Source organism: Rhinolophus hipposideros (assembly GCF_964194185.1).
Source record: "Rhinolophus hipposideros genome assembly, chromosome: 3".
NCBI lineage: Eukaryota > Metazoa > Chordata > Mammalia > Chiroptera > Rhinolophidae > Rhinolophus > Rhinolophus hipposideros.
In genome coordinates, this window is record NC_138049.1 from 56,965,609 (window position 1) to 56,984,542 (window position 18,934).

Here is an 18,934-nt window from a genome sequence, read left to right on the forward strand (position 1 = left end):
CACACATGAACATGAATAAACGAGCCTGTTATTCAAGTATCTAAACAAGCATGCTATTCAAGTATCTCTGCTGAATGTGCAATAGAAAGAAGTAGTAGATAAGAGCCTAACTGCACATTTGCTGAAATCGAGCTAAGTGAAATGTTTCCTATGGTGAAATACTCCATGAATGGCAAACTTTCAAGAAGTGAAAGACAATGAGGACTATGGAACTATTTTTGTGTAAGAAAAACAGAGCAAAATCCATTAAAGATGTTCAGAATAAGAATTAAAAAGGTAGATACATATAATACATGCATCAATTAATCCTAGTAATTAAAATAGAATCTTCAAAGTACCACCAAACTTAATAGAAACAGGTAACTTTATTTTTAATAACATTCTTAAATTTGCCCATTAAGAGCATTGCAGATAAACATTTAACAATTTTTATTTTATTAAGGAAATTAGATTTGTACATACAAAATCAGCTATATAATTTACAAAATATAAACTTATTTACTGTGAAAAACAAAAAATATTTAATGCAAACAAAACAGAATAGTTTCCTTTTTGTTTCATCGTCTCTTCCATTTTTATTTTCACAAATTAAGAAAGTCTAAATAGTCTGAATGCTTTTTTTTGCTTTACTGTCTGTGATCTAGCTTGACAAAAACATGGATAGTACTTTGGTATCTTTTGAAACAAATGATAAAATTCTTAGGCAAAGATTAAAAATTATGTTGAGTGTTTAATATTTTGGAAGCTGAATAAACAAAACTAATTGGAGTGTGTGGTCATAAAGTATTGGTCATATTTCTTCCTTTGCCTATATGAAATACATTAGTAAAACATTATCAATGAAAAAACATTTTAAATTTGTTACATTTCTATCAACTTTTATACGTTTGCAATTATATACCGTGTTTCCCCGAAAATAAGACCTAGCCAGATCATCAGCTCTAATGAGTCTTTTGGAGCAAGAAGTAATATAAGACCCGGTCTTATTTTAATATAAGACCCGGTCTAATATAATATGATATAACATAATACCGGGTCTTGTATTAATTTTGCTTCAAAAGACGCATTAGAGCTGATGGTCTGGCTAGGTCTTATTTTCGGAGAAATATGGTAATTCCTTTCACTCATTGTTAACACTTTGTCTAGAATTAGAGTAGACTGATCTTTGTATTCAAATATTTTCCAAGAGGGTTTCAAATGCTATATAAGGAATTATATAAAATAGTACTTTTTAATATTCTAAATTTAAGTTATTATTATATTTCAAAATAAATTCCTTTCTGATATAAATTCTTGATTAAAATTTATTATGTTGAAATGATACTTCAAAGAAATATTTTGGTTTTAATTAGTTAATTTAATTTAATTAGTTATAACTACTAATAATCTTTAGGGAAAAAAAGATCTATTTTTCTAAGGGTTTCTTTTGATTTTTGAAAAAGAGGTCCCAATGATTTTAAATGCACTTATAAATCCCTCTACAACAAAGTATTAGGTGCTACAGTGACTACTGAGATAATAAATGAAATTCAGAAACTAGGTTAAAGAAAAATGTTTGCATAAAATTCTTAGTTATCTCAATGTTAACATGTGCCTTATACTTATTAGCAGTAAATTTTACTTCTTCTTTTACTATTGTCAGCATCTTGTTTTAGAATACAGCGCAGCAATGCATGGGCCCATCAGGTGTTCTGCGCTTGCAAGGGCATCCCTGAAGCCTCCAACCATATAAAAGCTCACCCTGTAGGGGAGATGGGAGGCCCGCTATCTGCCAGATATAGAGAGAGGGCTTATAATAAAAAATATATATATTTTGCAAATTTTTGTATATTAGGTTTAAAGCATTCTCTATTAATTTTAAAATAAAATACATGCTTTTCATTTTTGACACCAATGGATTTTTCTTTTTTTAAAAATATGACCACATTTTATGTTTCTCTTTAATATGTATAAATATAATGATGTTACTTGAAATCTAACATGTCGATGAGCTCTATACTAGAAATGAAAGATATCAGAAAAGTTATTCTTCACTCAGCATCTGGAACAAAAATAAACCTAAAACATGTAATTTTTAGAATTATAATGTCAAAAAGAAAGGTTCAACAGAGAACTCAATTTACGAAAATTCACATTTTTAAAATATTTACATTAAAAATAACACCACTGTTTTAACTAAATTGTATGTGTGTGAGTGGCTATGAGGGCACTGGGGATTGTAAAGTGAGTATTTTTTATAACCACTCACCAATAATTTTGGGAAAAAAAATGTTTACTATATGGCAAAAGTAAATTAAGATCATTACTCTTCTGTCACAGATGATTTTCTAGATTTGAGAACAAGGTCTTTAATGGATGAAGAAAGTTCTTGAAGCTCTTTACGAGTAGCACTGGTGATGTCTTCTTGTTCTTCATCACTCAAGGGATCATCTCCCTGCCCAGTCTTCTTATTTTGATTAACTAAATGCTTAACAACCAAACCTTGATACTTTAACAAAAGAGTGTGCTGGTCCTGTGAAAAGAGAAAGGAGAAGAAGTTAAACATGATTTAATTTTCTGTGGAACAAAGTAGGATTTGTTCAACCAATACACATCAAAGGTCTTCATCTTTACAAATCACTAGACACGTAAGTAGAAAGTTGAATCTGGCAAGGTCTTTGCTCTCAAAGAGTTCACAGTTTAGGAGAGAGAAAACATGAATACAGATTATTTTAACAGTTGATTTAGCTAGGTTCTATACCCAGAGATACAGTCAAAGTGATGAAAGTTCAAAGAAACCAAAATTACTTTTAGAGGAGCAGTTTCTCAGAAGAATTTCTATAAGATAAGACTTGTTGAGCTGCCCCTCAAAGGACAGTTTAAACCTGAATAAGACGAAATGGAAGACAGGCCATTACCATATCTTTTCAAAAAGCTAATTTCCAAATTCAGAATATTCTTTATCATGGATCTCATAGAATCCTAAAAGATTCTTGAGCTATACTGAGTTTTTAAAAATCAATCTCCTAATTCACTGTTTTCATATATGGAAACAGGAAGATGATGTTACCGTGTTTCCCCGAAAATAAGACCTAGCCAGACAATCAGCTCTAATGCATCTTTTGGAGTAAAAATTAATGTAAGATCTGGTATTATATAACATCACATCACACCACACCCCACCCCCCACCACACCCCACCCCAACCCACCCCACCCCACTCCACACCACAACGTAAAACTGGGTCTTATATAATAACGTAAGACCGGGTCTTATATTAATTTTTGCTCCAAAAGACGCATTAGTACTGACTGGCTAGGTCTTATTTTCAGGGAAACACAGTAATGTCTTAGTGTTTGCAATGATTCACATCTATCCATTTAAAATATTAGCATCTAAAAGCTTTAAAAGTTTTAAGTGGATCAAAAGTGTAATACCTCTGGAATTTTACTATTAAGAAAGGCAATGATCTGCGGGACACATCTTCCAGGTGCATGGAGCATGCTGTGGGTTGAGAACTGAAACAACAGGACCGATGTGAGGTGCAGAATAAGAGCAGGGTCTTCTGTGACTTTCAGCTGTTCAGCCAGGGCTTGTCGATGCTGGAAAAGCATCTGCCTAAACAGAAATAAAAACACAAATTCTCACCGATTTCAGTTCTTACCTTCTGTATTCATTTTTAACTGCTCTAATTTAATTATCTAGTTCCATAAATATTTAAGGGACTTTTAAAATACGGGATACAGCCTAAGGGCCATGGATAATATACTAGAAAATGACAGGAAAAAGAAACAATACTGCAGGGACACTTAAAGTATGCTATTTGTGTTGTTGGGGATCAAATAGAAGTGCACTGATTTAAATAGGTTTCCCATAAAGAAGGTGTCAAAGCTAATAAAACATTCCCAGGCTTGATCAATTACGGGGTTCAGGAGCTCTGCTCCCATATCAAGATGGGTCAGGGATGGAGACTGAAGTATATTAAGACTGAATGAATATGCCTGAAGGTTTACAACCATTTAGATACAACAGTTCTCTATGCAAGATTCAGACAGTGAAATTCCAATTTCAGATGTGACATATAACACATTTAAGAATTTATTAATAACATAGATTAATTCAATGTTACCTTTCCCTTTTTTTGTCTCCCCTTTTCACCATAATATCACAAGTTTCTGCTGCAGAATCCAGACAAGAAAGAAAGTCTTCTATGCTCTGAAAAGTATTTAATATCACAATTTACTTTATAAACAGACTGATAAAAGAAATATAGCCATTTAATCATGTTTTGTAATTTTATTCCCTAAATACAATTTTATAAAAGGTTATTTTGTCATTAAATTTGGAATTCTGATTTAGGGCGTTAAAGAGGGTACACTAACCCCAGCTTGGTCTCCCCTTCACCTCCCAAAAAGCTATCTGAGTCCAGAATGCTGGTTTTAGATTTAGTTTACAAATATTCTGATAAAAATCTACTCAAAGATCACAAATTCTAGCTCTAATATCTAAACAGAATCAAACTTTGCTTACCTTTTCATTCAGAGAGCTATGGAGTTTTGTGAGGGCTACTTTAGTTTCTTCTGATAATTTACTTAAAATTTTTTTTCTTACCTATGGGGGGAAAAATTCTTCAGGATTGTGTCTTTGACACATGATGGATAATAAGACCAAACAAAACAAAACAGAAAAGTATATTTATTACTATAAGACACGGTTGGAGTTTATGTTTGTTCTTCAATTTTAGATCTCAAACTAGAGATAAAAATATGCTAAAAAACATTCTCAAATCAGAGAGCTAGCCAATAGCCAGTTAACCAAAGAGGCTAGATGCAGTCCTATTCCTCCCACCATCTGCTTCAGCGATATAAGATGATGAGAGGAAGAGAGGATGTGTGCGTGTGTGACAGAAAGAGAGAGAGAGATAGAGAGAGAGAGATAGAGAGAGAGAGAGAAATCTCTTTAGAGATTAGATTAATTCTCTGTAGAATCAGTCTAAATATTGAAACAAGATAGTGTCACTAAATGAAAATGACTGCAAAGTTATGGAATCTGGCATCAACACTATTAAGGGACTTGCAACTCAGCAGGAAAAGGGGATGTGACATAACGATAATTAGGAAAAAATAAAGCTATTGATTCCAAAGTAATTAAGCATCATTACATTTTTAAAAAATATATTTTTTTATTTTTCAATTACAGTTGATATACAATATCAGTTTCAAGTATCAACATAGTGAGTAGATATTTATATAACTTACAAAGTGATCACTCCGATAAATCTAGTACCCATCTGACATCATAGTTATTACAATATTATTGACTGCATTCTCTATGGTATCTCCATGACTATTTTGTATCTCCATGACTATTTTTTTTTTTTGCTATTTATAATCATATATTTTTAAATTTTGTGTTTTTCCTCCTATATAATATTATTTAATAGACTGGTTATATTACTAATCCTCCTAGCAACTGTATATACATTGTACCAAACTTTACCAAACATTTTATAGGTTTTTATCCCTAACCCTTTCCTCTATTTTATTTCCCTTTTGGACTATTTCAGATGTGAGAAACTAAAATATGCTCAGATTTCAAAACAAAGCACATCAAGAACGGCAATAATATCATTAACATACTTCACTTGTAATGGCTGAAGGATCGTCAACTGCCATCATTAAATCCGAAGCTAAGAAGTTGAAAATGAGATTAGTGACATCAGTACAGACTGTCTTTAGCAAGTGCTTGGTAAGAGCAGTCTGTGTATCATCTGAAAAATAAAGGTGCTTTATTAAAATGAATATCCAAGAAAAATTATGAGAACCAATGAATGAGAAAATAGTATTAAGTATACCTGTAAAGAACTTCATCCCTTTTTCAAATAATCGAATATTATTGTACAGGTTTGAAACCTCTTCTTGCAAGTCCTTGATTGTGCGCTTTCTACCAGTCCCAGAGGCAGAAGTTGTTGAAGACATGAATACTGAACGTACCACCTCAAGGTAAATTTTATTCAGAGGTCTACACAAGATAAACATATTTTGTTTATGAAAAGGTACTGGATTTACATAGATAAAAATTTTTTTCTTCTATGAACATAGGGCTTAAAAAAGATCTCTATTTTTTTAAACAAATAAGATTAATTTGGAAAATAGTTCACAAGAATTTGTCCTCCAATTCCAGGAATTCTAACTTAAATGGATTATTTTTTCAGTTTTAAAGTACTCAAAGTTATTGCATTAAAGACAACAAAAACAATAACAAAAGCTTCAGTTCAAATTCAATTCAAAGCAGCTTTTAAAAATTAATTGGAGAATAGTAGACTATAAATCTGTTCTCCATTCTCAGGAATAATAATTTAAATTCTCAATTACTAAAGTACTATAAAGATAACATTTTTAAAAAAACCCTATTTATATTCAACTCAGAAAAGATTATTTAAAGACGAATGGCAAATGATTAGTAACTATTTCACCTTACATATGAAAAATATGATAATATATTCATGCACAAAAACTATTCACTTAAATAAAAAAAATCTCACTAGAAAAGCTGAATTTCTAAATTCAAAAAGTTAGATGCATTGGGCTACTGGATTGCATTTATAGCAGCTTATACAGTGGGACTAATTTGTGGAAGACCACCTGAGTTAGTAATGGTCAAGTTAAACACAATTTTTTCACTTTCTGTGTAAAAATAATTAGCTGGGCTCATTTCAAGCTAGTACTGTCTAAACTCATATCTCTTCAAAGGCATTTTGTGACTTTATCTTCTCCCTAAAAGTGCACTGTGTCAAATCTACATAGAGAATAATCTTTTCCTGCTTTTAAACTTGACTTTTCATACCATGGAAAAGACCAGCCAGTGATTAGTGCTGGTGGTTTCCTCCCAACTAGGACAATAAGGTCAGTGAATGAGGACAACTCCACACTCCCCTTTTATTTCCCATCCTGCCTTGCCCAAAGCACTTACATGTTTGTTGAACTGCCTTTGTAGGCAAACAGAGTCTGGAATTTGGTGGCTAGATTCAATTCTAAGCTTTGAAAACACCTAAGATATGTTTTCTATCATCTCGGTGAAAATTTTATTTAATAACTCACTGAATTTATATCATCAAATAGAAAAACAATATGCTTTTGTACTTGCTTTATTAAATACTCGGCAAGTTCAGAAATAAACTCCTCAGGAGCATCTTGTATGCGTTTACTTAAAAAATCTTCAATCTCCTCCTGGAACATAAAAGTGATCTCTGGCTTCTTCTTTCCTGTAATAGAAATGAACAATGAGAAAAAGCAACAACAAAACAAACAAAAGAGCAACCTGAAAGCAAATAATTTTCCATTAACATATTTCATAAAGTAGTAATTCACTGCCTATCATAAAGACTGATATTAATTTTTACATGAACAAAATTGCCAATATCAAATACCAATGATTTTTAACACAATTTTAAAAATAGTGTACATAGTGACATTTCTTCTGAGTAATACTTTTCTAATCTCATTTAATGACTGTTTTCTACGAGTCAACCAGAAAATAATAAAGATGCTTCCCCCGATTTAAGTTGGATAATGCAAATAGTTAGATATTAAAACAATCAACCAAATGAAAAAATCTTTTAGGAAAGAATAAATTCTCTTTGTTGAACAATGGATACTGAGAAGAATTTTTTATAAAACTAAATATTTACCAAAAATCAAATCATCCTTATAATTTACATAAGAGTTTTAGGAAAAGTCTTTATAATCAGTCCACAAGTCAAGTAGGATCAAGCTAAAAATTATCATTTTTGCAAAGGCATAAATAAAAAAATATATATAATTTTACACCCATTAGTTATTTTTGCTATCACAAAGATAATTCTATACTAAGGAAAATTTGTATACAGCTACTGTAATGAAAATAACTGTTAATTACGGAAATGTTATATCTACTCATTTACGTGGAGACGTATAAACTGAAGATAAAGAAAGTTAATAGTATTTCCCTTATTAATTATAAAAGTATAAAGATGATGATATCCAGCTAAATTAGTTACTGAATCTAAAAATGAAACCTTAGAAGTAAAAATAAAATAGCTCAAAAAACAATTTCACTATGCATCAAGATGTAAGTAGTTGAGATCACAGATTTAAAATAGATGGGTACTATTCTATCCATTCCTGATCTTTCACACCAAAGAGCTTCTGATTTTTCTGTTTGTTTCATGCAGGCATTTAAAGTTATTAAATTGTATTTCCTTCTAATAATGTTTCACACTGAGTTGATCCTATATTTTAGCTGCGAACCTAATTACATCCCCCATTTCAGAAATTACAACATGACCGTTTTTCAAAAGCAATGAAATTACATTTTTTAGGTAGAATAGTTTTACTATTATTTTATAGCCCTTCTCCATAATCTATGTATAATAAGAGTATCACATGCCCCATTTAATAATTACTTAAGGCCACAGATATTAGAAAAGTTTTTTTTCTTAAATACACCTTCATTCCCTCTCCTACAAAAATTGAAATATAAAATATTATAATTTTATTTAGAAAAACAAAGTAGGATGTCTCTTCCTAACTTAACCACACCAAACACTAACAAGTGTAGGAAAAGAATTATACACTTAATTCTCCCCCTTAGACAGAAGTAACTAACCAATCAAGAGTTATAAAAAAGTTAATGTGTACAAAATTAATGTTTCTTACTTAAATTTGCAGAAATACTATTCATAAAATATTATAATTTGCTTTGCAAAGCAGTGGGACACCATAAAAATGACTATGCAGCTGAAGCTATGCAAAGTGTTCTTAATAAACAATGGGAAAATTTACGATTGCTCTATGATCTTTTAAAAAAGTCTGTAAAAACATTAAAAGCTCTTACTGATGGTTATAAATGTATAGGGAAATGAAAAATAAAACTAACATTTATAATTTAGTACATTATAATTTAACTCAGAAACATGGACAATGGAAGTGTTTTATTTATTTGTAAAAACTCATAAGGAATATTTTGGGCAGTGCTTGTTTTGTCCTCACCCTGTAATTTATAATCCAGAGTAAGCATCTATGCCTTGGCAAGTTGTCATACTCCTTTTTTAACTCTAGGTCAGCTTCCAACATTTTATCCTTTGCCCTTTCAACGTCGTGAAGTTTTCTGCCAACTTCACATCATCTAAGACATTTTCTTCCTTTTTGTCACAATCACTTTCCTCATTTGCGTCAGTAAGTACGTCTTTACCAAGTTCCTCTGACTGCACAGCTACAGTCCCCTAAACTGCGGCAATGTCAACATTCCCACAGTCGGCTATTTTTTCTACAATTCCTTTTATTCTTGATTCATATTTTATTTCCAGTGTTATCACTTTTCATTTAATTGCTGTACTTTCATCTTTGTTGGCCAATTCCTTCTTTTGATTATCCATTTTTGTAAAATGTCACATTGATTTATCACTGGGAAAAAAGAGGCAACCCAACTACATGTTTTGTTGTCTGTGCGTGAAGTGAATAAGAAATGCACAGTAAAAAAAAAAAAAAAAAAAGAAATGCACAGTGATCAATCACTGATAAACTGAAGTAAGTGATGTGATTGTCATAAATCATGATGCACATCTGTTATTTATGTGCCGATTTATGGGCTGAGGACCTAGCATGAAATTAGTACTTTATACATTTACTCACCATTAACATACCCTGGTAAACTGTAATATAAACCATGTTGTTGGGGGATTAATATCATTTAACTAAACTGTGGTAACCGATATTTATGCCCAATGAAACTGCAAAGCAAGGACTTCCTGTACAAGCATATACACCTAACTGTATACATCTTAAGAAAATGTTTTAAAAAAATCATGCATATACAAAGGAAGAGTAAACTAATGTTACTAACCAGTGTGAGAGGACTCATCATCACTATCATCATCTTTCCTTCCTTTCTTCTTGATTTTTTTAATTTTGTACTCTCTGGCATTGCTACCACCTCCTCCTCTCACACTTCCACTGCCCTCTGGTGGAAAATGACATTAGTTAGTATTATCTAATTTAACTACTATTTTTAGAAAATGATGACACTATATGGTCATATTTAACTTTACAGCAGAAAAATAAAATCCAAACAATTAAACTTTCAGCCACTCTTTAATGTTGACATTTCTTTATTAAAAGTTCTATACATTCAATAAAAATGTAATAAATAAAATATGAAATTTTTTGAATTTGAGCAACGCACTTAGATAACTTACCTGCTCTAAACGCAGTCTGTTCCTCCTCCTCCTTTAGTGACACCTCTTTTCTGTAGCTTTGTCTGACATTTTCTTGGTCAAACCCATTCCTTTATCTCCTTTCCAACCTTCCCCAAAGTAAGTGTGCCCTCATTTGCTCATCTCTGTGGTAACAGAATATCCCCTATCACAGTTTTTCACAAATTGAATTATACTTGGTTTTGACTTCCTGGTTGAAAATTATTACCCATGTTTACAAGAGACATCCTGATTCTCCTACCACCCAACAAGACAATGAACTTCTTGAGAGCAGCAAGCATGTCCCACTAATATTTGTATCCTTGGGGTTCATGCAATTCTTGACACATAACAGGAGCTCCATAAATATTTATAGAGCACCTAAAACTGTGGAGCAAGAATATTAAGTTGTTAAGTAGAAAAATATAGATATCAATCACCTACTGGTTAAATGAAGACTAAAAAAAGAAATTATGAAACTAAAACACCATAAAAGTAAAAAATGTTATTGAGCTATTTCTCTATTACATATTTAAATTTAAAATATCTATTCAACAAAATATGTATATAATAATGGGATTGAAACATTGAAAACTATTAAAACTATATTTTTCCATAAAAGATTCATTTTTCAATAAAATAATTTATATAAAGATCTTTTTCTAAATTCTAAGTACAATTCCTTTAGATTTCATCAAATCCTACAAGTTCTATTATTTTTCTTTGTTTTTATGATAAAAATACAATTTTCAAAAGCACAAGTCTAAAGTCAATGTGCTTTTTATTACATTTGGTAACAGGTTTCTTGAGGAAAACTTTCATGTCTGATATCATTCCATGGTTTGTAATTCAATTATTGCAATACAATAGTACTACCACTGAGAACAAAATACCAGATGACTGAATTTTTAAATGGAAATAAAATAGACTAGTTATACTGACATAAGTGCAACAAATTAATCAAGGTGAATTTATAACTATATCTTTAAATAATATGATAAAATATGTACGGCTGTGTATACTGTCATTTATTCGAGTAATTTGCTATATAGTTTTCCTATAGAATAGAGAGAAATTTAAAAATATCATTATTGCAAGACTGTAGAAAAAGGCTTTGAAGAGGAAAGAAATGATCTTAAAAAAATAGAAAATTCCCACAGCAAATAAAAATTATTTTTATAACACATGTTCAATATGCCTGTGTTTGTTAATGAAATATGTTGAATATCTAGTTTCTTTAACTCTGATATCGCTAATAAACTAAAATTGTTCCTAATATAAATATTATAAAAAATACATGTTAGTTTCCAAATGCAAATTACCAGTATACCAGTGCTACCTAGAATAATTTCCAGTGGCTAAATATAAAAAAAGAAATTTAAAGAGAAAATATCTCCTTGGAAAATTCATTCATACAAAAAAATATTTAGAGAATCTGAAATATGCCAGAGGGCTCTAAGTACTAGCGAAACGAGAAAAAAGTGTGATAGACAAGGTTCCCAAATAATAAAACACATCTCAGTGATAAAAGTGATGGAAAAAAACTGGCAAGATAATATGATGGGGAGTGACTTTGTCTACTATTCCGGTGGTTAGGGAGGTCTCCCTGAAGAACTGACGTAAAGTTGATCTCTGAATGACAAGAAGGAACAAGTTACTTGAAGTTCAGGAGAGAACATTCCAGGTAGGGAGAACAGCTAGAGCAAAAGTTGTGCGTGAGGTGAACACAAACTTGTCAAGTGTGAGAATCAAAAAAACCCAACAAAACAAAACAGAAAAAGCTAAAAAGCTACTGGGCTGGAACAAAACGGGTGAGGGCGGAGAACAACAGGGGTTGGGCCAGATGATAAAATTACCTTAGTTCTCACAAATAAAACATAAGATAGTCACCAATATTTCTATTTTTATAATCAAAATTAACTCCATTAGCAAAAGATTTGGTTAATATTAGTAGTTAAAGATGAATAAACCACATAAAATGCCTTTCAAAGGGCTGAAGAGTGCAGAGTTCACTGCAACAAATAAAAAACTCATCTATGAATCTTCTTTGATAATAATTACCTGTTGCTTTCCTTCTTCGTTCATCTTTTTTATCCTTTTTACTTGTATTAATGCTGTCTAAAATGGAGACTTGTTTCAGATCTTCTTCAGTGATCAAATGAACAGGATTATTTTTCATTTCCTGAAATAAAACATGCTTTTTTGGGTAGGCAAAAATATACAGCATTACAAAAAGCATAAAATAAAAGTTGTTTATGTACTCACATGCTAATTGTTAGGTTTCATTGATAATAGTTATAGAGATTTGTCTCACAGTTGCCACTGAGACTGTTTCTCTTTGCCAAAAATCAGTCTCTTTGCTATTCTTGGCTTTTTGTATTGTCAGCTAATGAGAAATCCTATCTGGTCACTGAACAACTGATCACACAGCATCAGATACAATCCTCTTCAGCAGTTTATTGCTGGTTTTCCTGCTGCTTAACAGGTGATCCTAGCTACCTTTGTTTTTGAGACTCCCACGTCCAATGCCATACTGGATACCTGTGATTACTAGAAAGATAAAATTTCCACCCCACCACCCCACCATAATGCACATATATGAGTTGCACACTTAGGATTCATTCTTGATCTCTGGATTCATTCTTGATTCTGCTTTTAAAAATTTATGTTAAGAACAATGAACTATTTCCCAGTCCAGAAACCAGTTCTTTATCATGGAAAGGTGTTCTAAATCTGTAGGGACAGAAGTCCATTTTCATTTTAAAAATGATTATTTCCCTTTTGATTTTCCAAAGAAAAATGTTTAGAATGTTGATAGTTCAAACGATAGAATCTCCTTTTTTTCCTGAATTTATTTTGGTGGTTGGAGGGAGAAGCACATGGAAAAAAAAAAAAAATCGATGACCATCTTAAGTTCTTAAGGTCACAAATAAAAATAATAATATAGCCATTTAGTAACTGGTAGCTAAGATGTATCTGGAATTTTATATGCATTATTCTTTGATTTACATTTATCCTTTTGAGAGTAGGCATCACTATCCTTTCTTTGAAAATGAGGAAACTGGAGGTCTATTTGTCCAAAATCAAACAGAGAATAAACAAGTTGAGAAAAGAACTCAGGTTTACGGATATCAACCCTGTGTACTTTTCACTCCTCTCTGCTACTTAGCAGGCCATATGTAGAAAATTATTTCATTTTTTAAACTATTCAAGAGCTTAAAATTAATATAGATAAATACAAATTATTTACATATTTAATAAGCTCTCATGAATTTATTAACAGTCTAAGATAAATGGGGTATTTGTGAGGAGGGTTTATAAGTAGATGGTGCTGCTAATTAGAAACATGAGTTGAACAGTCACTAAAACAGACCTAGCATGACCTCTGCTGCTAAATACTTTGACAGTGGTTATTCTGAGGAACTAATCGATTTTGATGGTAACAAAGACTCTCTTTCCTCAGTAAGTTATCTGGTTTGTATACCCCAAGTAGTAAAAATTAATGAGACTCTGCTAGATTTAGAAAATATAATATGTAGTGATTGATAAATACACTGTATATTTATATATATAATCCAAAGATATTGCTTTTGTGGAATTTAATGTTGGGCCAATACCCTCACGTGACTTAATTGTGAAGTGTATAATTACATTTATATAATTTTGATTCATAAAATCAGCTCCCTAAGTTCTAATTTGTATGTCCTGATGGGAATGAAGAAGCAGAAAAATAAATTCAGGAGAGGAAAGGAAATACAAGGAACGATGCAGTAAAAGAAAATAACATATAAAACACAGTGTTCAAATAACATAAAACACAGCTTACTCCATTTTTCAAAAGACTCCAGATGATTCTTATATGATGATTACTGTTAAGATTAGTAGGTGAAAGGAAATCTGGCATACCTTTTCAGCTTTTTGGTGCATCAGTTCATTGAACAGTTCTGTACAGTCATTTATGAATTTTTCACTGACTACAACAGTGTTGCTAAAGACTACAGCTGAAGGCTGTTTGCTGAATGCTCGCATCACTTGTTGAAGCAACATTTCAGCATCTTCAACTGATAAAGAACTGGGTAGCAGAGGCTAGAATTACAAACAAAATGAAAACAAATATAAATGCAACATAATACAAATAACTTTACATATGTGCTCTTCCTAGATGATCTCATTAAGTCCAATGGCTTTCAGAACCATCTATATACTGATAACCTCCAAAATTACATTTCTGCTTCTATCGTCACTCTGAGTTCTGGAATCATATATCATCCTGCTTTCCTAACCTTCCCACTTGTATGGCTAATAGACATCTCAGACTTAACATGTCCAAACCAACAATGATTTGCACCCACCTGCCTCCAGACTCCCAGCTCCCATCTACACTTCTCCATCATTTCCCCATCTCAATGGTACCACTCTTTACTTGCTTGATCAGGTCCCAACCCTACATGTCACACTCAGTTCCTCTCATAAACATACAAAAATTCCACTATCAAGTCTTGATAACTTTACCTCCAAAATACATTTTTTTCAGCTCTTTCTAGTATATGAAACTATCATTTTTATCAACTATTTACCGTTAATGAAAGTACCCCTCCCTGAGAGCAGGAAACTTATCTGAACAAAACACACTCCCAGCAAGTAAAATGGTGCCTGGCACACAGAAGGCACTTAATAAAATTTGTTGAATGAATAAACAGACACTTATATCTGGAATCTTTGCGAACTTGTGTATCTAAGACAAGGAATTTTCTGCTATACAAGGAGTCTAGGCCCTCACTAGTGAATAATGGATTGGTCTCTTATTTCATTCTCTTTACCTACACCTATCTTTTTGGCATAATAAAGGCAGGTCAATACTGAACCCTGAGGCAAAACACTATCAGTGCTGAAGCAGCTTGTGTTAATATATTAGCAGAGATTAATGGATAAGGGATAAACAAATGAGACACGATGCCTGATGCCAGTAAAGTTGTAAATGCTTGGAAAAGATTGTGAGGAGTCTCATCAATTTTTTATAGCAGGGCTTATATGAGCCTTATACTGTTTGCTTGTTTGTTTTGAGATTTATAGGATTCTGGATGTTGACTATCCACATATAAAAGACACCCTATTCCAAAAGCTAGAACATATTTAAGCATCATATCATTAAGATTATTTTTGTTATAACCATTACTGCTAGGATTTGGCTCTAAAGCCAACACTACCTTTATGTATCCCAATTCTTAAAATGGCTGCATATTAGTAAAATATCAGTTGTAGTTAGTTTATAGAAAAATTAAGAAAAGAAAAAAACATACTGCAATATCCACCCATGTTCCAGAGCTGATGGCTTCTTCCACTGATGCTTCGACCTGATCAACGAGCCCTTGGCCAACACAAGCTGCTTTCAAAAACAAGAGTTGAGTAGTCTTGTATCTTTTCTTTATGTAGCTCACAGCATCTGGGATTCCAAGTCTGGACAAAGCATCAAATTCTAGAAATATATTACAAAGTTGGAATAGAGCTGTCAAGCTTCACACTTTTCAGAAATCTTAGAAAAGTTAAATTCTACCAAAACCTATTCTTAGTGAATACACTGTATTCTAATATCTTTTTTTAAGAATAAAGAATAGAAATGTACCACAGCCTATTCCCTGCTTATATTACCTTCCCAAATTTTTTATTACTAAATGTATTTGTAGAAAAATTGGTTCAAGTAATTTCTCAACCCCAGAAGTATTACTCCCTGTCCAACTGAGGGGTCAAAAGTAAACATGAGAACTATACAGCAACAAAGTAGGAAGGGAGGTAAAGGAGAATGTAATGATTTAAGTAAAGAAACAAAAAACTGGAATCTATTTTGCTTATGACCATTAACTAAAGGAATGGAATTTATTTTTCAAATGTTTCATCAATTTAGGACAAAGTAATTCTCCAGTCTAAATTAAACTAGCAAAAGATTTAGGATATAAGATAAAAGTAAAAAATGAAGACTTAAATTTACAACTATTAAAGTTATTGGAGATATCTACCATCTTCTCTTCATCCCCAAATAATCATTAAATGATGTATTCTACCATGCATTTAAAAATGTTTGAACACTAATGACACAATACAGGTTTTTACTGAGAAAGCAACTGATCTGTTACGTGGTTTCACTTGGGTTATAAAATATATGTATTTTATATATATGTATACATATATATGCATAAACATATATATGTATTTATATATATATTTGCTAATTGTTTTAATGACTATATTCAATCAATCTACATTATATAAATGACAGAACCTCAGAAACTGAATTTAGAATAACTTCAATGTTTCTGAAGTACTGGATAATGAATGAAAATGAACACTATAAACGTGATAGCCAATAAAATATTTCTAAGATATTGTTAACTGAAAAACTGGGCAGCTTCATAAAATATAATTAAATATAATTACTTTTTATGAATTAAAAAATACTTAAAGTTGTAATAGTATCCTATCACTAGATTGTTGGTAACAAGCAATACCAGCTTTTGGCATTTCTACAACTGTTCAATAATTGTGGAATGAAACTCAGTTTCAAGACCCACAAAAACCTGCAGTCTCTTTTATACTTAAAGAGAACCACTAAAATTTGCTGGATACCAACCAGTAAAGTACATGTTTACTCCTAGGGCTAGTACAAAACTTTCTAAGAATGTGGGTAGTATTAGAAAGCAGCTTTAATTTCAAAGAAAAGAAAAGTTACCTAGATAGCCATTCTGCCTAAAAAAGGAATCCACCCAAGTACTCTGTGTTCTGGAGTACATGTCAGGGATAAACACCGCCTTATCCTGTCTTCCACCAACCACAGTGCCTCGTAAGCGTCCACTATTAACAAGTTCTTCAAGCACAGCTTAAAACGAAACCAAACAAATAGAAATAAATCAGAGCAGGTATAAATCTCAAAAAAAAAAAAAAAAAAGAAAAAAAAAGACCAACTCCAAAGCTTTACTATTTTACAATCTATCTTTACCCTTTAGAAAGGCAATTTCAAGTTTAAATTGCATAAGTGAAGACATTATATATATATATTATACATTATATATATATATTAGACAAAAATTTCCTGCCATTTATGAGAATAGTCAGGCCATGAATTGACAAAATTTTGGCACCTAGGTAAAGGTGCTGAACTTGTAATTCAAACTAGTAAACTAGTTAACAACACTGAATTTTCAGTTTGGGTAATTTTGGGGGAAAACTATGTCATTATTTATCTCATGATTTGTTTAAAAGGGATGACTAAAATACTTTGAGAATAGGTAATATACAATCACTAATGTCACTAAATTCAATTTTCTCATATTTAGAAAAATCAAGATACCCAGATCATATTAGAACAATGAGATAAAGCCATGGAATTGTTTTCCTTTTTTTGTAATTAAAATTTATTGGGGTGATAATTGTTAGTAAAGTTATATAGACTTCAGGTGTACATTTCTGTAATATATCATCTATATATCACATTGTGTGTTCACCCAGTCAGTTCTCCTTCCATCACCATATATTTGATCCCCTTTACCCTCATCTACCTCCCCTCTCCCCGCCTACCCTCTGGTAACCACCAAGCTACTGTCTGCGTCTATGAGTTTTTGTTTCTTCATTTGTTTATCTTGTTCTTAGTTTTATATACCACGTATCAGTGAAATCATATGGTTCTCGACTTTTTCTGTCTGATTTATTTCACTCAGCATAATAATCTCAAGATCCATCCATGTTGTTGCAAATGGTACTATTTCATCTTTTCTTATGGCAGAATAGTATCCCATTGTGTACATATACCACAATATATATATATATATATATATATATATATATATATATATATATATATATATATATATATATACCACAACATATTGTGTATATATACACATTGTGTATATATACTGATTATTTCCATGTCTTGGCCACTGTAAAGCTGCAAGGAACAATGGAGCACATACATCTTTATGGATAAAGGTTTTCAGATTTTTTGGGTAGATACCCAGGAGAGGGATTGCTGGGTCATATGGTAATTCAATTCTTAATTTTTTGAAGAAACTCCACACTGCCTTCAACAGTGGCTGCACCAGTCTGCATTCCCACCAACAGTGTTTGAGGGTCCCTTTTTCTCCACAGCCTCTCCAACACTTGTTACTATTTGTCTTGTTGATAACCATTCTAACTGGTGTGAAGTGACATTTCATTGTGATTTTTATTTGTATTTCTCTGGTGATTAGTGGTGTTGAGCATTTTTTCATTTGTCTATTGTCCATTTGTATGTCTTCTTTGGAGAAATGTCTATTCAGGTCCTCTGCCCATTTTTCAATTGGATTGTTTGTTTTTTTGTTGTCATTGAGTTGTATGAGTTCCTTATATATTTTGGATATTAGCGGCATTGTTTGCAAAAATCTTCTCCCATTCGGTTGGTTGCCTCTTTGTTTTGTTGATGGTTTCTTTTGCTGTGCAGAAGCTTTTTAGTTTGATACAGTCCCATTCATTTATTTTAGCTTTTACTTCCCTTGCCATTGGGGTCAAATTCATAAAATGTTCTTTGAACCCAAGGTCTATAAGTTTAGTACCTAGGATTTCTTCTATGCATTTTATTGTTTCAGGTCTTATGTTTTGGTCTTCGATCCATTTTGAGTTAATTTTGGTATATGGTAACAGATAGCAGTCTAGTTTCATTCTTTTGCACGTGACTTTCCAATACACCCAGCAACAT

The 18,934-nt window shown here is 31.8% G+C and overlaps 1 protein-coding gene across 1 annotated transcript in view; it reads right to left on the minus strand.

Annotated features, from left to right (window-relative positions):
- Nucleotides 1–347: 347 nt before the first annotated feature.
- Nucleotides 348–18,934, minus strand: part of UFL1 (UFM1 specific ligase 1) — a 36,023-nt gene continuing 17,436 nt past the window's right edge. Inside the window, exons 8-19 of the mRNA XM_081044812.1 lie at nt 16,934–17,080; nt 15,510–15,685; nt 14,116–14,295; nt 12,271–12,391; nt 9,861–9,977; nt 7,125–7,242; nt 5,833–5,999; nt 5,618–5,748; nt 4,509–4,589; nt 4,108–4,193; nt 3,416–3,596; nt 348–2,512 (exon numbers count right to left, since the gene is read on the minus strand). Coding sequence (XP_080900938.1) covers nt 2,303–2,512; nt 3,416–3,596; nt 4,108–4,193; nt 4,509–4,589; nt 5,618–5,748; nt 5,833–5,999; nt 7,125–7,242; nt 9,861–9,977; nt 12,271–12,391; nt 14,116–14,295; nt 15,510–15,685; nt 16,934–17,080 — 1,715 coding nt within the window. The 3' untranslated portion in view covers nt 348–2,302. The remainder of the gene's footprint in view (nt 2,513–3,415; nt 3,597–4,107; nt 4,194–4,508; nt 4,590–5,617; nt 5,749–5,832; nt 6,000–7,124; nt 7,243–9,860; nt 9,978–12,270; nt 12,392–14,115; nt 14,296–15,509; nt 15,686–16,933; nt 17,081–18,934) is intronic.